Consider the following 21,933-nt stretch of genomic DNA (forward strand, 5'->3'; position numbering starts at 1 on the left):
TGGGGAAACATGTTTTTAAGATGTAGTTATACTCCTCACTGTCCCACTCTGTTAAGTGGTGGTGCTTGATTTAAATGGATGTACTTTTTCTTCCCCCAAATAAGCCTGTCTTTTGCCCCTGACTGTAATAGGTGAGTCACCCCTCCATATCCTTATCTCTATTCCCCAGCCTTTTGTTTTATTTTGTCCTTCCCATTCCTAAGGGGGAAGGAGTGAGTGAGCAGCTCTGTGACAATCAGTTGCCCTCTGGGCTCAAAGCATAACACTTGCCAGGGGAGGGGAACCTCAAATCCATCCCACTCCTACCAGTTTGACACCAGCACCAGATGCTCAGAGCCTGAGGAGGGATCACAGGTCAGCAGGAGAGCATCTGAAAAGCAGCACAAAGGAATTCCAGCCACTCCAGACAGTCAGCTTCACCAGGGGCCCAACTTAAATGCCTCTATTCGAATGCATGTAACATGGGGAATAAACAAGAATAGCTAGACATCTGTGCATGCCTGCAGGGCTATGATCTTATTGGTGACATGGAGACATGGTGGGATGGCTCCTATTATGGAAGTGTTGGAATGGAAGGGTACAGGCTCCTTAGGAAGGACAGGCAGGGGAGATGAGAATGGGGAGGTCACCCTCTATGTCAGGAGCTCTGCCTGGGGGTGGGTGAGGAACCGGCTGAGAGCTTATGGGTCAGGATTAAAGGGAAGGCAGGGACAGGAGACGTTAGAGTGGGGGTCTGCGACAGGCCACACAAACAGGAAGACTGAGCAGATTAGGTGCTCTGTAGACAGTTAGGAGCAGCCTCATGTTCACAAGCCCTGGTCCTCTTGGGGGACTTCAACCACCCTGGTGTCCGCTGGAGGGACAGCAGAGCAGGGCATAAGCGATCCAGGAGGTTCCTGGAATGCGTAGTTAATAACTTCGTTCTCCAAGTGATAGAGGAGAGGTGCTATGCTGGACCTTGTTCTCACCAACAAGGAGGGACTGGCGGGGAGTGTGAAGCTCAAGGGCAGCCTTGGCTGCAGTGACCATGAAATGGTGGAGTTTAAGATCCTTGGGGAAGTGAGGAGGGCACACAGCAAGTGTCCTGAGCAGGAACTGGGAGACTGAAGAACAACCCACTGTAGGAGAAGATCAGGTTTGAGACCATCTAAGGAACTGGAAGGTGCACAAGCCCATGGGACCTGATGGGATACACCCGCACATCCTGAAAGAACTGGCAGATGAAGTGGCAAAGCCACTACCCATCATATTTGAGAAGTTGTGGCAGTCCAGTGAAGTTCCCACTGACTGGAAAAGGGGAAACATAACCCCCATTTTAAAAAAGGGAAAAACAGAATACCCAGGGAACTACAGGGCAGTCAGTCTCACCTCTGTGCCCAGCAAGATCATGGAGCAAATCCCCACGGAAAAAACTATTTTCCTGTAGATCATACTGTTCTCCTATCATCCTACTTATTATAATTGCCTGTGCCAATTCAAAAGCCAGCTGTCTTTTCAGGCATTAGTTGGACTTTGTTCCACTCATTTTAAAAAACAAAACCAAAACAACCCCCACCACACTGCTTTTGCCTCTAAATCCTGTTGCATGCATTTGAAAAAAAAAAAATCTTACCCAAAATAAAAATCAGTTGTAAATTAGCCTACATTTTACATGGAAGATCCTTCAATCAGTTGCAGAATAGTAAGTATCAGCGGAAGCATATGAACACATAGCTGTTTCATACATAACTGGGTCAACTGAAGATCAAAAGGTTTTTTTCCCCTTTCACCTCATCTAGAGATACTGTTCCCTTTAGAAAGAGATTGCCTTTAACAAGCATGGAAGTAGATAAAGTCTTTAGTGTTATGATGATAATGTTTTTTCCATTCATAGGTAACTTGATTATATCTTCATTTACTTCTACATTCTGAGTAAATTCGTTTATTCAGTAAGAGAAGTACACTTTCAAGAAGCAGTACAAGGCAAGATGAATCTTGCAGTCCTGACTCAGGCAAAACTGACATAAACTTTAAAAGGAGACTGGGCTTTGCAGCTTCGATCATTAGCACCAGTGGGACATCCGCAAGAGTACCATATTGATGTAGTACAAGAAAACGTAGAATTTTCCTTATATCATGACTCACAGCATACAGAGTTTTGGGGTTGTGTTTTTTCCCCCCTTCAGAGTTTAGAATCCCCTCCAAACAATTTTCAGGATCCATCCTTCTTCACACCTCTGAGACAGAAAAGGATAGGCACATTTAAAGGCTTTTGTTTTCAACAGTGTTTGGCAGTTATTACAAATAAAGCAGCAAAAGCTTCACCACAATTTCTGTGAGGTCACATAACGTGCATAAGACGCAACCAAACGCCTTAATCAAACAAGGCGGTCCCCCACCTCCTCGTGGTGTTCTTTTAGTATCAAGTACTGATTATTTTCTCACCAGTCTCTTGTAAATGGATATTTACAAGGACCCTGAATGCTCGTCTCTTTCTCACTGACACAAAGCGTTCTGACTCTCGAATCAATGATGAAGTATAACCCTCAGGCTGACCATGCGCCGCGCAGCCAGCACACCGGCCGGGGGCGGTGCCGCCGGCACCTGGGGGGACGCTCATGGATACCCAAAAGCTTCACAAGCTCTTTAAGATTCTCAAACGTGAGAATCCTTAATGAAAAAAAAAAAAAAACAAAAAACCCACAAAACCAAAAACACAACAAACCAACCGTCCTCAGCAGCACTACACACAACTAAGAACAGGCCGAGATGCGGCCGCCGCAGCACACTGCCGGCCTCTGCGGCGCACCGGGAGCCCGGCCGGCCCGGGGACACCCCGCCGCGGCTAGGGGACAGCGAACCGCTGCCCGGCCCCTCCGCTGACGGGAGCCGCTCCCCTCAGCACACTCACCGCTCCTCCCGCGGGGACACACCTCCCCAGCCCGCCTCACAGCCGGAACGCCGCAGCAGCCGGTAAATCCACCCCCAAGTTCTCCCTCCCGCCCCCGTGAGGCGCCCATGCCACCGTCTCACCTCGAGGCATCAGCCAAGCACACCACATCCCCCCGGCTCCCAAGCCGGAGCTCTCTCGGCTCTTTTAAACCTACCGCTCCCCTCGCCCCGCCGCCCCTCCCCGCCCTGCCCGCCTCAGGCTGCCCAGCCCAGCCCGGCCCGGCCCCCCCCACTCGCAGCGGCCCCGCGCCCGCTCTCCCGCCCCCTGGCGGCCGCCGCTCGCGCAGGGGCGGTGCCTGCGCGCGCCTCACCTGACAGAGGCGCTGCCTAGCGCATGCGCCGCCTCCCTCCTCCCTCCTCCCTCCCTTCCTCCCCGGCGCGCGCTCGCGCTGCAGGCAGCAGGGCCTCGGCCCGCGCGGCCGCCGGGAGCGCGGAGCCATCCGGGTCTCGCCCGCTCGGTGCCGGGGGAGGTGGCGGCCGCTGTCCCCAGGAGAGCGGGGGCGGGGGGGAGCCGCCATGCATCTCCACCAGGTGCTCACCGGCGCCGTCAACCCCGGGGACAACTGCTACTCGGTGGGCAGCGTCGAGGACATCCCCTTCACGGTAATGGTGGCGATGCGAGGGGGGCGGTGGGGGCGCCTGGGCTGAGGCGGGCGGGAGGGAGGTGTGTGGGCCCGAGGAGAGCGGCGGGAGGGGCCGCGGGGGATTGACCTGCCGGGCCGCGGGGGTCTGCGGGCCCTTGTACCGGGAGCGGCACTGCCGGGGTAGTGAAGGCGGGGACTGCGAGCGGGGGCTGCGGGGCGGCGCGGGGAGGGCGAGTGCGGGAGAGCCGGCATGTTGATAGGTGCGGGACCTCGGGGCGCTCCTGAGAGTGCGGCGGGGGAGGAGACGGGCCTGACCCCGCCGCCGTCTTCTTCCGCCCTCCGGGAGCGGCCTCGCTGCTCGCTCTCCCCGGGGCGCCGCGGCAGGCGGGGGCCGGGGGTCGTGGGCGCGCCCGTCCCCTCTGGCCAGTGCTCCCTCCATCCTCTGCATTCGAGTCGGGAGCCAGGGAAGCCCCCACATTTTGCGGGGTGCCTTTGTGTGTGTGTCTGGCGCTCCTGCAGAGTCGGTTGCACTAGGCTTCTGAAGAAGCCTGTCCGCTATTGATGAGCGTTTGGCTTCAATTACTGTGGTTAATAAAACACAAATTTGTCAATGCTGCTCTTAAACTGGAAGAGAAAAGAAAGAGACACACTAAGTACATTTCAAGAGTCCAGTAGTTTATATAATAAAATCTGTTTATCATCCATGGGCTATTTTTGTTTACTCTAATGTCAATTTCCACTTCTTTAGTTTATGCTTCTCTGATTTTAATGAATGATCAGCTTCTGCAGTGTTTTGCATGCTATCATCCAATCAGTATGTTATTATTTGGGAATAAATTGTCTCATTAGATTTTTTATTAAAATTTACGCAATTATATCTCAGGCACGAACCAATTCCAAGCTAAATGATATAAAGCATCATTTTTAGTCTAAGATAACTGTCAGCAGACTTGTCAAACATTTAAAGCTTACTTTAGATTATCACAGATGTCTAATTTCAGTAATGAATGCTTGAAAGTCTTAAATAAAAGGTGCCATGTCTGTCTTTATTTTCCTTGCTCTGCTGCTATGCAGCCATACTGCTATTAAAGGGACCTCTGTTACTTTTGATATTTATGTAAGAAGTCGTTTACTCGTATTCATATTCTAATGTGTTTCTTTCTACTGTGACAATTTGAGAAGTCAATCAACCGGTATTATGGAAGACAACTTTATGCTAATTCTCATAATAATTTCAATAATGTAAAAAATGAATAATAATATATATTATGATTTATACAAGAATTTTCCAAGAACAAAAGTCATGTTTTACAAAAAAATGCAGAATCATTTGGTAACATGTTAATTACAGAACTGCATGTAACAGACCTCACTGTCTTTTCTGACTGCTGCATCCAATTTTTTATAATACAGTAAAGAAGGAACTAAAGGGATAAATATGCTTTAATAAATGTATTTTCTGGACTTCCACAGCTGTAACTTTCTTCCCTTTTTCTCCTTTCTCTTGTGGTATTTGCTGCTGTTCTAGACCTTGATCCTGTAGTAAACCTTATGGTTAAAAACATCAGCTTGCAAACAGTTTGGGGTCTTATATCCCAATTGTTAGGAAATTAGTCACCTTTTGTGACTCTCAGTAGCATCCTAGTCTACCATCCACTGCAGGTGTCACTTCCATTAGAGCCTAACCTTAAATTCTGTTGGTCAACATCAGTAATGCTGTATTGACGTAGCTTTGTCCCCCCCCAAAACATTAAGCTGTTTGGAGTCATGACTTTAACTCAGATCCTGAAGCAGGATTTGCAGTTTAGGCAAGAGATCATCTGGGTTGGTGACAGAGCCTGACTCTATAGCCGTGGTCTTAAGACCCCGATACCTGTCAGCCTCTAGAACACAGCAGAAGCGGAGCAGTGAAAGGCAAGAGGTTAAGGGAGATCTGCACAGGATGTGCTGTACTACTTGAATCCATGTGCAGTTAGGCTGTGGCAGAGGAGCCATTGTTTGTGTGCGCATGTGCTTGCTTATGTTTTGGTTGATGTTCGAGAATCTGTTTAAAATGTGTGAGAACTAGTTCAAAATTGCTACAACTGATTCATCACGGGGACTTGAAAATATGGCTTTATTCTGTGCAGAAATGAATCGCTCATGTTAAAGTTACTGCACTTCACAGTAGAATAACAGCTAGGTTACATGTATATATGTATTCACTAGTTAATAGTTTTGGAGCTATTTTTGCTTTTGAGGAGAAAGAGAAATGTCCTCTAAAGATGAGCTTGCTTTAGATGCCAAACTCCAGCAATCTTGGGATTCTGAGAGAAGGAACACATTTTCTTCTGACCTGATCAGGGGCACTGCTATTCTCAGGTGGTTCTTCATCTTTCCTTTCCTCTGTGGTTTGCTCTTGGCTTGTTTACATGGCTCCTTGCTGAGGATAGAGGTAAGCTTTGAATTTCCAAGTCAGTGTAGCTAGAGCTAAGATGGTAACATGTTCTGCCTCAACTTTTTTAAAGCTTTGGTGAAAGTCATGTAGTTACTCTGAGAAGAAGACAGGGAAAAGAAATAATTTTGCCGTTAATTTTTCTTTACCTGAAAAAACCCAAGTATTAGTGACTTCATAAAGCAAAACAAATCCAAAGAAATAGAGATAGTTGCTGTAGGTTGGCTACAAAGGTTTTGTCAGTCCTTTATCTGAAATGCACGTAGTGTCCTTTCCTCCCTATGCTCCCACATCTGCCTGCAGCAATGCTGACATACAACTAGAATTTCCCAAATAAGGGATGAAGCGCAGAGATGTTCGGTTAACAAACTGGCTTGTGGATGTGATGTTGTGGCTGTATTGCACCCAGTCTAGTGGAGTGGGTAATACACAGGAAAAAATTGTTTGAAGGGTGATTAGTAGCAAAATAGCTTCATAATGCCGTTTTCTACCAGGCAGTCTCTTCAGCCTCCTTTCATTTGCACTTCAGAAAGGACACTGCATAAGCAAAGGGTTTAATTACTAAATGACCAATGTTCTGGTTTTGTCATTTCTCATAATAATTCTGTGCGCTATTCAGCTTGCTGTTGCTTCACATTCTCATTTCAGCAAATACTGTTAACCGTGTTTCACAAACGGGTTTACAGAAGGTCAGAGTTGAGCTTTATACAGGAGGGCCTTACAGCATGCACCTTGCCTAGACAGAAGAAGGGTTTGTTGTTTGAACCTCAGTCTCACTGGCAGCTAATAAGTTTTTAAAGGTAGTAAACTGCATTTTTCAAACCACGGTTGATTCCTCGTAGATCTTGTTGTTAAGCTGCCATTTTATGTTGAGCCAATTTCAGTCACTGACCCTAACTCTCTGTGGGATGTACGCTATCAACCTGACTTTCTGTGATGTGGATTAAGGTGGTTTCAGGTAAAGATAATGAGCTGTCCTGATTTTGGTTATATGACTTTTGGCCTCTGTCCGAGCTCAGGGTTGTTTTTCCCCCCTGAAACTCTGAGCAGAATGTAGCTGTTTCAAAAGTTAAAAAAAAAAAAAAAAAAAAAAAATATCCATTGGTATGTCAGTTACCTAAAGGCTAGATTCTATAAGTATAAAAATTCCAATCTCTGGCTAGTGTCCCACAAACAGAAGATAATAAATATTTACTTCTTGTAAGAGGTATCACTAAACGCACAAAATACGGAACTTGAAACATTATTAATGAAAAATCAGAGTATCAGATTTTAGGGGTATCTGTACATAAGAACTTTTCTGATTGAAGTGAAAAAAATTTCATGTATTATTTTTCATTTTTGAAAAGGACAAGCTTCCTGGCATCTTCCATGCCAGTACTGATGGTTGGCCTGGAACTGCATCTAATGAATTTCAGAAGCTGTTGCAGATGAAAGTCTCCTACACCCATGTAAACTTTTCTTTACCTCATTGAAAACAGCAAAATCTTCACCCACAGCACTATGTCCGCAAGATACAGCAACTGAGAACAGGTTTTCTCTGCTGTGTAGGGCTCTCCTCTACTTCATTCTTCTTGGAAAATTACTTGTTATAAAACCCTTATTTGCAAATCCCTCTCGTATATTACTACTTACATATATCTATATGTTCTTCACTATGTTATGTTTATATGAACTGGACTACAGATGCTTAACATCTGAATTCTTACCGTGTTTTTTCCTCTGAAGCTCTGTTTGTAAGCATATAGTAAAGTATTTAATCATTAATTTGTCTCAAATGTCAATTTAGGAAGGCCTGTTCTACAGGCCCCAGGCTAGTAGTGGGTTGGGGTTTTTTTCAGTTATTTTGCTAGTTTGCATTAAGTGTATGTAATTCTACTAATACTTAGCTGGGGAAGGGGGGAAGCGTAAATGTGTTCGTTGATGAGAGTTTGGACATGTTTCATAATTCAGGTGTCTTCATCGCTAATAGGAAGGTGGAGGAATTTCTGCATCTTACATGTTTACTATCCATAGCCAGAAGCTTAAGGATAAGTGTTGTTATACTGGAGGAGTATTATAAGGCCAATACAGGCTTTAATTCAGGTTTTAATACAGATTTTAATTTATGTAATTTTAGCTATTTAGGAACTTCTTTTTTATATACCACTGTGGGCTGATTCTGTTTCTTCCACATCATTTACCATCTTTAAATGCCTCTGTACCTCTAATAGTACACACTGGAGCTTGAAGACTTCTGGTCTATTTCACTTACGCCAAATGTGTAAAGAGTTGCAGGTTATAGAGTAGAATCATTCTTTATACAGAGAAGAATATTTATATAAAGAAAAACCAAGGTGAGAATGTGAAGGAATAATTGTTTCCCTGTCTGTTAGTCCCAGCATGCAACATTAAAATTAGAGAACCAAACTGGAAAACATGGGCAGCTGAGAGAGAGAGATGCACATGCTGCTTTCATATTATCTGAAAACTGAGGATATAGCATAAACTCTTACAGTAGGACATAATGTCCTACTTCTGGCAGGTGCTTCTGCATTCAATTAGAGCTTTGTCATTGTTCAATTCAGTGGTCCCAGAACTTGACAGTTAGAGCAGACATTGGCAAACTACAGCGTATTAGTTGCTTATGGATCCTGCAAGTCATCCTTGTGTTCTGGCGGTTCTGCAGCTCCATTTAATTTTCTCTTTGAAGTTATCAGTGACATTAGAAATGGAGGTTGGCAGATACTCCATGTGGGTGGTTTTTACTTCACTTGCTTCATTCAGTGGCTGCTTATAATTCTGTTTATCTAAGACCTCTGTGCTGTTCTCATCCATTACAGTATCTCAGCATCTTATTTTCCATCTTTCCTTTTTGTATGGCTTACCAATTTTCCGTTCTTTTTATCAGGCTATGCAGACTGTTAGTCTGTTGCCACAAATATTGTGGCCGCTGTTACTCTGGCAGGAGAGACCTGTGGTGGCATGAATGATCTCCCTGAAGATGTCAGCTGAATCCTTAAGAAGGAACTACTGATGTTAAATATTGTGACACTTCCTATTCTTTGCCAATGTAGGGCACTTCTGCAATACCAGCTTGAGGAGTGAAAGGACAAAATGAAAAGGGGATTTAATAGAAATGTGTTCTGTTCAAGTATAAACATGTTAATATATTGAGTATATTAGAAAAGCCTCGTAAAAGTAATCAAATGGAAAGCTTGTATTTAGATGTATAATGTGAAATACGGAAATATCTTTCAGTACAGAAAAGTATATTGACCTTTTCTGTTTTGAGAAATTTGGAGACTATGAATTTGAAAAAGTGAATACTTGTTTTAAAATGAGGGGACACCTTTTCTCAAAGGTGGGGTTATATAATAAATGTACTTCTTGAAGTAAATTTAAGATTTAAGGTAAGTAAACTTTAATATACTTTCAAGAAGTTAGAGACATTTTCAGAATAAATGTCTACACTGAATGACCCCAGAACCAAGAGACAGCACTTGCGCAGAGAACCTTAAGCTGAAGCCTGGTATGTGTCCCGACAAGGGTCTCTAACAGACTAGATCCTCTCTGTTGTCACAGGACACTTAGGTGTGCTGAGTCACTTGTTGGTGCAGTGCCAAACACAGGCAAAGAGTAGGAAGGATATGAATGACAGTAATAAGATTTCACTTAGGAAAGAGGTGTCTACATCTTGATTCTTTAAGAAAAAAAAAAAATTCTAGTGTAAACCACTCTTTTAATTCACAACCACCTTTTTACTTAATTTTGTAAAAAATATGCTAAATAGTATAATTAGCCAGGAAAATACTGCTTTGTGACTATAACAAGAAGTGCGGACAGGAGACAGGAGAGAAGAGAAATTAAAACATTTTAAAAGGAAGCCACTAAATTCTTTTGCTTCACTGAGTCAACAGACATACCCAAGTATAGAATGTTTTCTGTTTTGTGCATTATCAATGATACACACACATCAAATGTGCATGTTTAAGAACAGTAAGCATAAGGACATTAAAGTTGAGAAGTCTTTTCCTTTCCCTGTATCATTTCTGAGACACACATCCGTATCTCCAGCTAACAGGATTGCAAGCAGTGATAAATTATGTTTAATTTAGCTCAAAATCTGCAAGTCAAGTTATCAGTATCGCCTATGAAAAAATAGGGTATCTGAAAGGTTTAAGTCCTTTGTTTGAAGTGGCTTGGTACCTTTTTTTACTCTATCAATTTAAATCACGTCTTTTAGTAGGTTTGTATTAGTAGTTACGAGGCAGACTGTTGAAAGGGAGTCTTTCTTTTCTGCTTTAGTTGCTCACCCTTTGAAGTAAATAGGACATCAATTGCTTGTGAATTCTGAATAAATTATTAGACCAAGAGGACCTGCTTTTGTTATCCTGTCTACTTACGGGCATTCACATCCTGGTCTCCATCTTCTTCCTTCCTACTTGTGAACATTTGCTGGCCTGTCCAGCATTCCACGCTGCTGGTGGAGTTTGTTTTGCAGCAAATTCCAATATAAAAAGTAGGAAAACAATAAAATGAAAAGACATTCCATTCAATGCTAGAACTTATCTCAGAATCTCATCTTTCTTTCTCTGACTTTCTAGAAATAATCCTATTCCAGTTTAATAATAACTTACTCCTTTCCAGACTGGTTCTAATAATTGCATAGCCTAGTTGTCAAGGAGCTAGGATATTCTATTACATAGATAATCTCCCTCTAACAACCTTTTAGCAGTTGAGGTTTTTTTTCCTCCCCTGCTTACACTGTGAATAACTCCAGTATCAGTTCCTCAGAGCTTCCCAGAACAACGGTTGTGGGCTTGAGGACTCAGACAGCACTGAGTCACTTTATTTTTGTGAAATAACCTTGGAAATCTTTTAGACAATCTGTGTTTTGTATGTAGTTTTTCATTTTTGTGTGTGCAATTATATGGTGTAATTTCTGAGGCCTGAGTTACTGCTTTGCTGCTTCTATTGCTGTTCCTTGTTTTTAGCAGTGACTGTTTTCACAAAATTAAGCCTTTTTCTTCAGACTTCTACTCTTGCTGCACCTTTCCAGGAGGATCAGAAGTAGACATAGAAGGTCATGAGACCTAAATTTTCCATTCTAGTTCCAGTGGTTATCTTGTACTGTTATCTTAGTGTGCCCATCAAAGGGCTTTGATCCTGTAAATCTATAAAATACTCACAATTTCTCATACACTTCTCAAAAATAAGACAGGTAGCCTTTAAACTGATTGACTTCAAAGGAGAGAGCTACGACTCAGTAATTTGGAAATTATTGTGAAAGAAGCAGGAGACAAGTTAAAATGACAAAGTGATTTTTGTACCATCTAAAACTGACTGTTGAGGACTTGCACTCTCTGCTTAATTCAGCTGTTGTAAAATTTCTGCTTACTGTATTGGAATCAGTGGAAAAGTTACTTTAAGGAAAGAGACTTACAGCTGTAACAGTTTACTTTAAAAAGGCTTACTGATAGATTGTTGCTAGGGAGGGATTTCTGTGCCTGAATGTGGGAGTTCAGTGGAACAGATCATCTGGAGTGATTAAACTTTTTTAGAATATTCTGACACACTAGGACAAGTGAAAGGTTGGCAGACAGATAGATATTTATCCTGGCAATAAAAAGTGCTGCAAGCTATCATTGTTCTATGACTTATTCTTAAACAAATTATTTAGACTGTAGTGTGCATTACATAAGATACGGCACATCCAAACAAATCTTTGTTCTTTTACAGTCTTATAGTAACTTGCACTTCTTAAAACGGAGAAAAGCCCAGAAATTGGATTTTTGTAGAAAAGAATCACTTAATAATGGTTTTTTTTCTTAAAAAAAAAAAAAAAAAGGCATAACACATATTTAAGAAATCCATAGGCAAATTCAATAAGTGCACCTGAATAGTAAACTCTTGGCTGCCTTGCTCTAAGAGGCAACAAGAATTGGAGGGATGGGGGGAAAAAAAAAAAAAAAAAAAAAGGGCAACTAAAAGATTCCACAAAACAAAAAAAGTGAAAGTACACACAGAGCTTAAGTTCTAAAGTTTGGCATTTGGTTGTTTTGGTTTGCTTTCCCTGTTTCTGTTTGCTGTAAGTTAAGGTGTCCTTTGCTACTTTGTTTTCACTTGTTGCTTATATTCTGTTGGTGCTACTGAATTGGCAAGAAATAAACCTGCTACATAGTAACATCGTGTTTCAATGGAGATTTTCATAGATCTCTCAAAAATGTAAGTCATCTTACAAGTATTCAGTTTTTTAAATAAATTTTTAATTGTATTTCTTTTAAAAAATATTTCAGGCATATGGCTCTGGTTGTGATATCGTTATTCTGGCAAATGACTTTGAGTGTGTGCAAATTATTCCTGGTGCTAAACATGGAAATATCCAGGTCAGTTGTGTGGAGTGCTCCCAACGACAAGGCAGGGTAAGGATTTTAATAAATTTGTATAGAATTTTAAAAACATTTGAATACTTTAAATGAAATAATTAAACAGCAACATAATATATTAATGGTATTAATGAGTTAATGTCATGACACCTTTTGTGTCACTCAAAGAACTGTTTCAATGTAATAGGTTTTTTTCAGGGGAGGGGGGGGATAGGGGAAGCAGGAGTCACCTTGTAACAATGGTTTTTATTCCTTTCCAGGACCTGCAATAACAGGTCTCACAAAATGTGGAAATATGTATTAGTTAAAGTACAGTACCAGAATTGGAATGGTATTATTGTTATTGTCTTCATTATTGTATACTTTACCTAAAGATAACAAGGATAAATCATTCATGTATACATATATACACACAGATGTGCGTGTGTGTGTCCTGCAAAGTAATGAATTAGAAATACTTTATTTTTCAGGAAAGCTTAGGCATGTTTAATGTGTTTAGAAGTAGTACAGTATGAGCTGTTGTAACTGCATGGCCCCTTGACTGGCTATGCGGTTTTATTTTTAATCCCTAAACAATTCTAAAGAGGTGGTTTGGATTGCTGAGAAAAAACTTTCTATGAGATATGGTAGTGCACTGAGCAAATTTTGTTTGTCAGTTGTCACTGCCTACTAATGTTAGCTGGTTAAAACTTGGTTGCAGTATTGAGAAAGCCCTAGTTAGGGTTTGGGCAGGTTTAGCTGGCAAGGCCCCTGCAGTGCAGCAGTGCAGTCCCAGTAGGGCTGGAAGAGAGATTCCAGCTGCACAGGTGGCCCCTGCAAGATCACCATGAGCCCCTGGGTGCTTCTGCATTCAGGCCTCCAAACTCAGGGTCTCTTCTGTTCTCTGGGTGTGTGCTGTTGCAACCCTCCCTCCCCCACTCCCCTCTTCCTGAAGAGGAAATAAAATTTCGTAATAAATGTTGTGAAACTTTTATATCATTTCTGTATTAAGGAAACCAGATCCTCAATGGGAAGAAGTTAAACAGTTTTTCTTTTAAAATCTTTTAAGGAAGAAAAAGGAATTTAAAGGTAGTCAAAAGTACTCATAAGCATATGAGTATTAGAAACATGACCAGATAAATTTCTAATAAAGACCATTTTGTGTATGGAGTTTTCTGTGAAATAAGTGTGTGAAAGAAATTGAGGGGTTCAGTGGTATAAGTACTTCAGTTTTTCTGTTTACCATTTGTCTCCCTTCAGAATGTGTTTAACTGTTCAAAATACAATTAAATTTCCTCCTGTTTCTTGTAATTATTATTTAGTGGTACAAAATGGAATCTGGGAACACACGGAGACCCAGACACTAATAATTAATTTATTAGCTGTGAAGTAGACAGAACGTGGGCAGAAGTAGTGAAGGCATCAGCTTTCCCTTATGCATTAACAGTAGTTACCCTAGAAGAATATATTAGATCTGATTGACAGTGTTTATCCCACTGAACAAGATGTCTTCCCTACTTAGAGTTAAAATCTTAAAGATGGGCTTGTTGAGAAGTAAGTATTTCTCAACTTCTTTAAGAAAGTATACCTATAACACAATTAATGACATTTGGATTGATTTCACTTTTCTTGAACAATGGCATGTAGAAGGTATGGGAAATTCTTTAGCTATTTTGGAATACTAAGAAGTGGTTACACTTATCTCCTAATCTTACATTTTGAGTCTTCAATTTATTTATTTTTTTCCAGATTGCAGCATCGTATGGAAATGCTGTTTGCATTTTTGAACCGCTTGGTATAAATTCTCATAAAAGAAATTGTGTAAGTATGTATTTCATGTTTGTAATTCAGTTTAGGCTCTTAGAAGAGGCAAAAGTTTGTCTGTCAGTTATTGTTATTATGCTGTATTGGCACACAAAAAGACTAATGGATGAATATTTTCCACCATCCATAATAAAATTGGATGGGTAAAATCTTCAACTGCGTGAATCGAACTGGGGACTGCACTCCTCCTAAGTTCACAACAACATCTTGTTCTTGAATCTTATACTGGAATTACATGGTGACAAGTTGGTGTTTCTTTACCTTGAAGAGGTCGTCAGATCTGTGGTATAAAATTATGACTTAGACTTGTATATGTGTATCCAGGCTTGTTTTAACAGCACAGCCATGCTGAGCGCTAAAGCCTGAAATATGTTCTCAAGCAGGTTTCACAATCTTTGTTGCATCTATACTGCCATCTCTTATGTTGTTATAAATATATGACCTAACTAGTTTAAAATAATCTACAGATATATTTGTATGTGTGACAGGTCCAGATCTGGTTTGCAGGGCACTCTGATGCATTTAGTTTTTATAAAACAATTAAAGAAATTACTAAAACTAGATTCAGCAATCTAGCACTGGGTCCTGAATGTTTTTGCAACAGGCTTAATAGCAATTTTACAGAGAAATAAAGAATACCAATACCTTTGTATTTTGCTGTTGATGTGAGAATTAATCCTTTACTGTTTTTAAACTACAGCAACTAAAGTGTCAGTGGCTTAAAACTGGGCAATTCTTCCTCAGTTCTATGACTTACAACCTGGCATGGGATCCTCAAGGTAATGTGAAGTATTTGTTCAACATCTGTAGTTAGGAGAACTTGAACATAAATTATTTTTATTGTAACAAAATGAGAGCATGAATATGGAAATTTTAGATTATCAGTTCTCAGGCAGCATTGTATAAAATGTGAGGCTACAGTTAGCATTTGTGAAGATGCTGTGCCAAGTGTTTGAGTCTCTTATGCAACATCTTAGTTTGGGACTCAGTGTTAAGTTGCTAACTGACTTAAATTACCACTAATCATTTAAATAGAATTTTATCACAGTTGAAGTCAGCAATGTACCTAGACACAGATATTTATAAGGTGTCTAACAATGTGTATTTATTTGAGATGTGAGTGGCTATTTAGGATCTGCAACATTCATTATTAAATACGATTTATCATTTGAAGTCGCCAAAAAACCTTTGATGTCTTTTCTTAAAAGGTATTATAAATTCAAAATGTTTTTATTAAAACAGCTGTATAATATGGTTGAATACCCTATCATTAAAAATGGACTTTATAAAGTTGAGTTTTCAACCTGTTTTGAATAATTCTCAACAAAATGTGATGACAGGCTTAATCTTTTAATATACATGCATCATCTTGGTTTCACAGCTTTGTATTACTCAATTTCAGGTAGCAGGCTGCTGACAGCAACTGACTTCTTGCAACTGTGGGCCCCTCCATCTAGTGACATTCTAGAAGAAGATGAAGATGATGATCCTGACAATCGGATCAAAGATGATAAAGTCCCCCCAGTTCTAAATGACTGGAAATGTGTCTGGCAGTGCAAGTGAGTTGAGATAATTTTTATTTTAAGACAAATTGCAGAGCCACCTCATAGATCAACCCTATCTTCTCTCCAAAGCCATATCTTAAAATGTGCTTTTAAATCAGCTTAAAATACCATAAAATTCAAACAATGTAAGTTACTCCAAATAAAAATTCCTCACTTTTCAAATGACCTGTCACCAGCTAACCTAGTCAAAGGCTTACCCAAACTGTAGCACTAGCAATGTATAAAAATTGTTCCCGTTTTCTCATCTTTGACAGTTCTGAGATATTTGATGAGACTGAACAGAGGAGCAGTAGCTGGCAGATATGCTACACTGATAAAGCTGAGAGCTGCTTCCTGAATCTTAGGAAGAGGGTCCTGAAACTCTTTCTACCCAGTTCTATTTGAGATCCAGGTTACAGAAGTGCTTTGTGATCAGCCATTTCCATTTATATGCAGACTTGGGAAGCAGCTGCTTCAAAAAAGTCAAGAGCAAACAGGTTCATAGGCAGCTTTTGTGCCACAAAGCACTGTATAGGCTGTTTTCCTCTTTCAGACAGCTGACCCATAAGCTGTAGTCACAGTCAAATAGTATCACAAATTATCTAAAAGATCTTCACTTTAGTTTCTTCCTACTATTTGTCTTGGCGTAACTGGGAGTAGAGGAGCAGGTGGGACAAACTTCACTTCTGTGATCTCGCTGGATCTAGCCTAGGCTTGCCGACTTAAAACAATTTATTTTGTGGGCTGTTTTTCTGTAAAACTGTGAATATACTAAATATTCTGTTTCACTGTAGCAAATGCTTTAAGCATACTTTAGCGGAAGCATAAAAATAACAACTATAAGTACTACTGTTTGTTATTTAAATTAAATATATTAGTATTTTAATCAACTGAATACATATGAAATAATACTATAGAATAAATAGACTTTACTTACAACTTAAAATTTTACTCTCATGTTCTTTAGGACTGCAGTATCAGTGCATTTGATGGCATGGTCTCCTGATGGTGAATATTTTGCAACAGCTGGGAAGGTAAGGACAAAAAAATATAATTAAATAAGTGTTTGCAATACTTTGCATTTGTTTGACGAAAGTAAATAAGTAATATAGAATAGTTCTGGACCATACACTATGTTGTAGTATGAGCTAAGTTAAATTATCATCTCATGTATAATGCTTTTCATGTAATTCCATGATTTTCAGCAACAAGAAATTGGATTTAGCTGTGTACTCTTACTGAATACTTGAGAGTCAACCTGGAAATCCAGTGACCATGATACAGACTTGTATATGCCTATTTTAGATAAAGTATACTTAGATGAACTTTCAGGTATGCATAATCATGGTTTTCTACTTTGGTGGAAATAATGAGGATAAATATTGGATCATTATGATAGAACACATACACATTTAAACTGGTATAATATGCACACCTCAGTAGATAAATTAAAAAAGATTTTCTATTTAGTGAATTCTGGGTCCAGTTATCAGTTCTTAAGTTCTATTTCAGTTTGGCATATTTTTTGTCAAATTGCTATTCAAGCTAAGTTTTCAGTTAATAATTCTCTTTAATAAAGTCACCCTCTCATTTGAGTGATTCCCTTTGGTTTTCAGGTCTGGATGGGTAAGCATTTATTGCTTGCACTTAATGTTGGTTGAACAATAGAACTTTAGGAACTTTAAGAATTTTAGGAACCTTTGTTTTCATATGCTTACTAAAGAGGACAACTGAATGCATTGTTTTATGACTAAAAATGTACTTATATCACCTTAACAAATATTACATTTAGAATCATTGTCATTAGAAAATGATCAAAATACTTGCTTCATTCCATATTTCTATTTCTCATTGATATACTTTTATATAGCAAAGAATTTGACAAAATAGATGAGGCAGATGGTTCCAGAAGTCATTTCCTGTCTGTAGGACAGCTCTATATTAGTTGGTTCATGAGGTACACAGCTTTGATCATAATTCTTAACAGGGCTGCCTGTCAGACTTCCTTCTTGCAGAATCTGTGGTCAGATACTGTACTTTTCGATGCTTGTCAGGAAATACTATCTTTTATCTACACTCTCAGAGGTTTGTAATTTATTCATTTATTTACTTTATTCTGTATCTCCACTCCAGCAGCCAGTCCTGATCCAGGGATGTGGCATCCAGCTGTGTACAGTGTACTGTTGCCATACTAGTGATGTCCTTAGCTCGCAGCAGTGTAGTCATACTCCAGTCTCACTTACCAGCATTTGTAGTATTGCTCTGTCAGCATTTCAGTTTTGTTTCAATTAATGATGTCAGTGGTGCTCAGCCATTCAAACCACAAAGGTAGTATAGGCTGTGCTGGTGGAGGGGAAGGTTGTGATATGCATCTGCTCCTCTGCTGTGTGCCTGTGCTCAAGTACAGTGCTTTCAAGGAAAGTCAGGCCTCCTGTGCATGGGTACCAACGGGGACTTGTAGCATGAATTGTCTCAGTGGAGAAACTGGCTGTTATGAGCTTAATTATGGTAGTGTGAGTGGCAGCCTGTTTCTGGCTTCTCTCCTTGCAGGGAAACAGACATGGGATTTAAGCATGCATATGTGCTATGCATTGAAACCAAAAGAACAGTAGGGGGCCAGCTGGACTGGAACAAAAATTCCTTATGGGAGCAGAGTGTTGCCAGCAGGATGTGTCTTCACTCCTGTAACTCGTTCCAGGATGACCATCAATGAAATAAGTGGTCTCAGAAATGGGTTGTCTGCAAACTGCAAATAGTTCTGGGCCACAGATCAATCAAGTTTTCACAGAAGATACCAGAACAGCAGTTTCCTTATTACTTGGGATTTTCTTTTTGTGATATTTGTAATTATAGCTAGCTAACACCATGGTTTTGTATTGCTTTACCTAGGATGACTGCCTCTTAAAGGTTTGGTATCCTATGACTGGTTGGAAGTCATCTCTTCTGCCCCAAGAGAATGAAGAAAAGAAAAAATGCTCAGGGGTTGTCCACTTCTCATTTGTTTACTTGGCGCATCCTCGAGCAGTGACAGGATTTTCATGGCGTAACATTAGCAAGTACATGCCCAGGTTTGAAAGATTTCTTTTTCAAAAAAACCAAGCAAGCCTTTGACCAAGTATTTTTTAATACTGCTTAAAGTTTGGCCATCAAGAACGTGATTAGATTATTCTGCTTATACTTTCAAGAAACAAAACATATCAGCATTTTCCTATAAGCTTCTGTATTACCTAGTACAATAGTGATAGTCATGTTAACAGGTGAGATTTATTCTAAAATATGGTCTAAACTTCAGTGCCTTCTCAAGTTCTCAAGCCTTCTACGCCAGGAAACATGGATGTAAGGCTTTGTTTTCACCAAATGGTGCTATGACATTGGAAATAAGATGTTTGTTTACATGATTGGCATTTAGTATGCTATTTTCTGTGCATTGTTGTATAGACTGTGTTTAATTAGTTCTTCAGTTTATGTATTCTTCACATAGTCCAGCCAGTTAGATAGTTTAGGCAATTTCATAACTGCAGTATTACAATAACTGTTGCATTTATCAAATAATAACTATTCTGTGTTCACATGCACTTTTACCAATATTCTGTGGGTTTATCAGCATGCCAACAATCACTACTGATACAAAAGCCTTAGTTAGGGGAGAGGCAGAAATTTGGATGAAACAGTAACTACTAAATACTTTTATACTCCCTTAATTTCTGCTGTGTCCATATAGCTAATCTAATTACATCGGGTAGTAACCTTGATATGTCTGTCGTTAGGGGTTTGGTCTGTAATGTGCTACTCACATCATGTCTCGATGGCGTCTGTCGGCTGTGGGCAGAGACGTTGTTACCAGAAGATACTCTTCTTGGTGAGCAGATCTGTGAAACTAGCACTTCCAGCATTAGCAGCACCATCTCTCAGTCCGGAAAGCAGAAGGACAAAATACAGGATGCACTAGAGGTACAAGTAAATACTTTGTCAATTTTTTATTTCAGAATTCTTAAAACTTAAATATTTAAAGGATGTAGAACTCTTAAGAATGTGTATTATCTAGTTCTTATAAGCATAACAGAATAGTCTGAATTATTTCATATCAGTTTTTGAAGTCTATTACTAAACGTGGAAGAATTCGGAGGCTTTGCAACTCTGCATCCAAGCTCCATATTCTTAAAACTCAATCTATTTTTTCTGTAGCTAACTGATAGTGATGTGAAGAGACAATGTTTAATATGGAATAGTAAGTGATGGTGTCATTCTGATTGGGTCTGAAAGTCTGTCATTCTATAAACAGTGGAAGCAGTAAATAAACTTAATTTTTAGTTACCTGATTTGATAATTGCATTTCCAAAAGGGGGTATTATGGGGCTCAATTTCAGTGGCAGTCATATCAAGTCTATTAAGTTTACAGAAAACCTATCAATGTTAAAACAGGAAAACAAAACAAAAAACCCAACCACCCCACTACTCATTTGTAGACTATTACAATCAGACCAAGTTTTTACTTCTTACATATCATGACCATCAAAACCAGGGAGACTAGAACCAAGTATGCTTTGGGCTGTTGAATCAGTTGTGCTCTCAGCAATTTTCAGTTACACAAAAATAATTCATTATAAAATTATATTGCAAAGGTTACTGCTTTTAGATTGTTGTAATCTTGTTCACAAAACAGTGTGTATTTTTGTGTGGTTGCTGGAGCAGATATTAAAGGAACTTTCAGAAGACTGTTAGAAGAGCTTTGCCTTTGGCCAGAACTGATGTACATAAGTGTTACTAATCTCTGTTGAAATCTATTTAAAATAATCCTTTGGAAATTAGTCTTTACTTCTCAGGTAGAAGGAAGTTAAAAAGCTTTAGGCTTTATGTAAGTGTGAATTTTTACCTTACAGTTTCTTAGTATTTCTTGATTTATTTTTTATAACTATACCAGACAATTCACCATTTGAAAAATATGAGAAAAGGACAAAGGAGATCTTCAGTTCTTGTTACCCACACAGATGTATTGCCAGATCAACAGGGTACTCATGAAGTTCAGCGTCACATTTCACATCACGCAAACGCACTTGGTCACTTCCATATAGCAGCAAGCATCAACCCTAATACAGGTGAAATACAACCATTTATTAAACAGTAATAATATATTTGTATAAATGAAATAAATAAAAGGGGCTGAGATGCACGTTCTTTGCTTTGCCTAATTGAATACAGGGAATTTGTAGGAAGACTGTTATTTCACAAGTCTGTTACTTGGCATAGAACTTTGTAAGACAAATGAGGCTGAATTTATTCTGAATACCTTCAGCACTTTTAAAAGCCAATTAAATTCATCTTTTGCACATCAGAAAGCAAAAGAAACCTTAATTTCAAGTCTGCTTAGCATTTGATTGTTGGGTTTTGGGAGGCAGTGGTATATGACGAATAGAGTATTTGCATTCTACAGAACATATAGTGAATGAAAAAAAAGCTGTACCAGATTTTTTTGGCAGGAAACCAGCTGCTTTTTATAGAATAATGCAGAATATTTTAAACAAGGAAAAGATTAAAGCCCAATCATGTGCCTTACGTAAAATCCCTACATGAAATGACAGTACTGCAACATATGAAACTGAGCAGTTAGAACTGTTGAGTATCATTTACCATTCACATAAGAACCGATCTTCATGTAAATTTACTGGTGTTAAAATATCTTTACACTTTTTTTATTACAACTGCATGTAGAAACTTGATTACATCTTACCTTTCCTAATCTTACAGGCACAAATTATGTTCTACCTAAAATAAGTTAAATGTCTTTTAATTAAGAAATTGGTGTATAAATGTGTGTGTGTATATATATATAAAAATAAAGATGAGCAGTTTAATGTATGGCTTTTTTATTTGTTTAAAAATGTCCGCAGATATTCCATCAGTCTTGGCTGGAACAGCTTTTAATGTAGATGAAGGAAATGGAGGCTTCGTTGTTCACTGGTTGAATAATAAAGAATTTAATTTTACATCCTCTATTGAAGTATTTATGCAGCATCTCAGAAAAATTTCTGAACAACAACTAGAACAAGATTTTGATGTTGAGGTTGAAGAGGAAGAAGAAATGGAAGAAAAAGAAAGAGGTTTACATATGAAATTAGATCATGGTTAGTAATATTGAGATATGTAGCACAAGAATTATTTTGAAGCACATTAATGCAATAATTAATGGAATTATTTAGCACAAGAATTATAAGTGCTAACATTTTATCACCTAAAATAAATAGACATTTACAGCTGAAATGTTGGCTGCT

At 39.4% G+C, this 21,933-nt stretch overlaps 1 protein-coding gene across 7 annotated transcripts in view; it reads left to right on the plus strand.

The window, feature by feature from the left end:
* Nucleotides 1–3,302: 3,302 nt before the first annotated feature.
* DMXL2 (Dmx like 2) overlaps nt 3,303–21,933 on the plus strand; it is a 55,092-nt gene continuing 36,461 nt past the window's right edge. For 5 of the 7 annotated variants that reach the window (XM_074837115.1, XM_074837119.1, XM_074837117.1 and 2 more), the window contains exons 1-10: nt 3,303–3,534; nt 12,228–12,353; nt 14,046–14,117; nt 14,821–14,899; nt 15,523–15,679; nt 16,632–16,698; nt 18,554–18,732; nt 19,432–19,615; nt 20,586–20,760; nt 21,553–21,786. In XM_074837115.1, the coding sequence (XP_074693216.1) occupies nt 3,448–3,534; nt 12,228–12,353; nt 14,046–14,117; nt 14,821–14,899; nt 15,523–15,679; nt 16,632–16,698; nt 18,554–18,732; nt 19,432–19,615; nt 20,586–20,760; nt 21,553–21,786 (1,360 nt within the window). In that variant the 5' untranslated portion in view covers nt 3,303–3,447. Of the gene's footprint in view, nt 3,535–12,227; nt 12,354–14,045; nt 14,118–14,820; nt 14,900–15,522; nt 15,680–16,631; nt 16,699–17,673; nt 17,750–18,553; nt 18,733–19,431; nt 19,616–20,585; nt 20,761–21,552; nt 21,787–21,933 lie in introns of those variants that run through there. The other 2 variants (XM_074837118.1, XM_074837121.1) reach the window with 2 other exon arrangements.

Source organism: Strix aluco, chromosome 12, assembly GCF_031877795.1.
Source record: "Strix aluco isolate bStrAlu1 chromosome 12, bStrAlu1.hap1, whole genome shotgun sequence".
In the NCBI taxonomy this organism is placed as follows: Eukaryota; Metazoa; Chordata; class Aves; order Strigiformes; family Strigidae; genus Strix; species Strix aluco.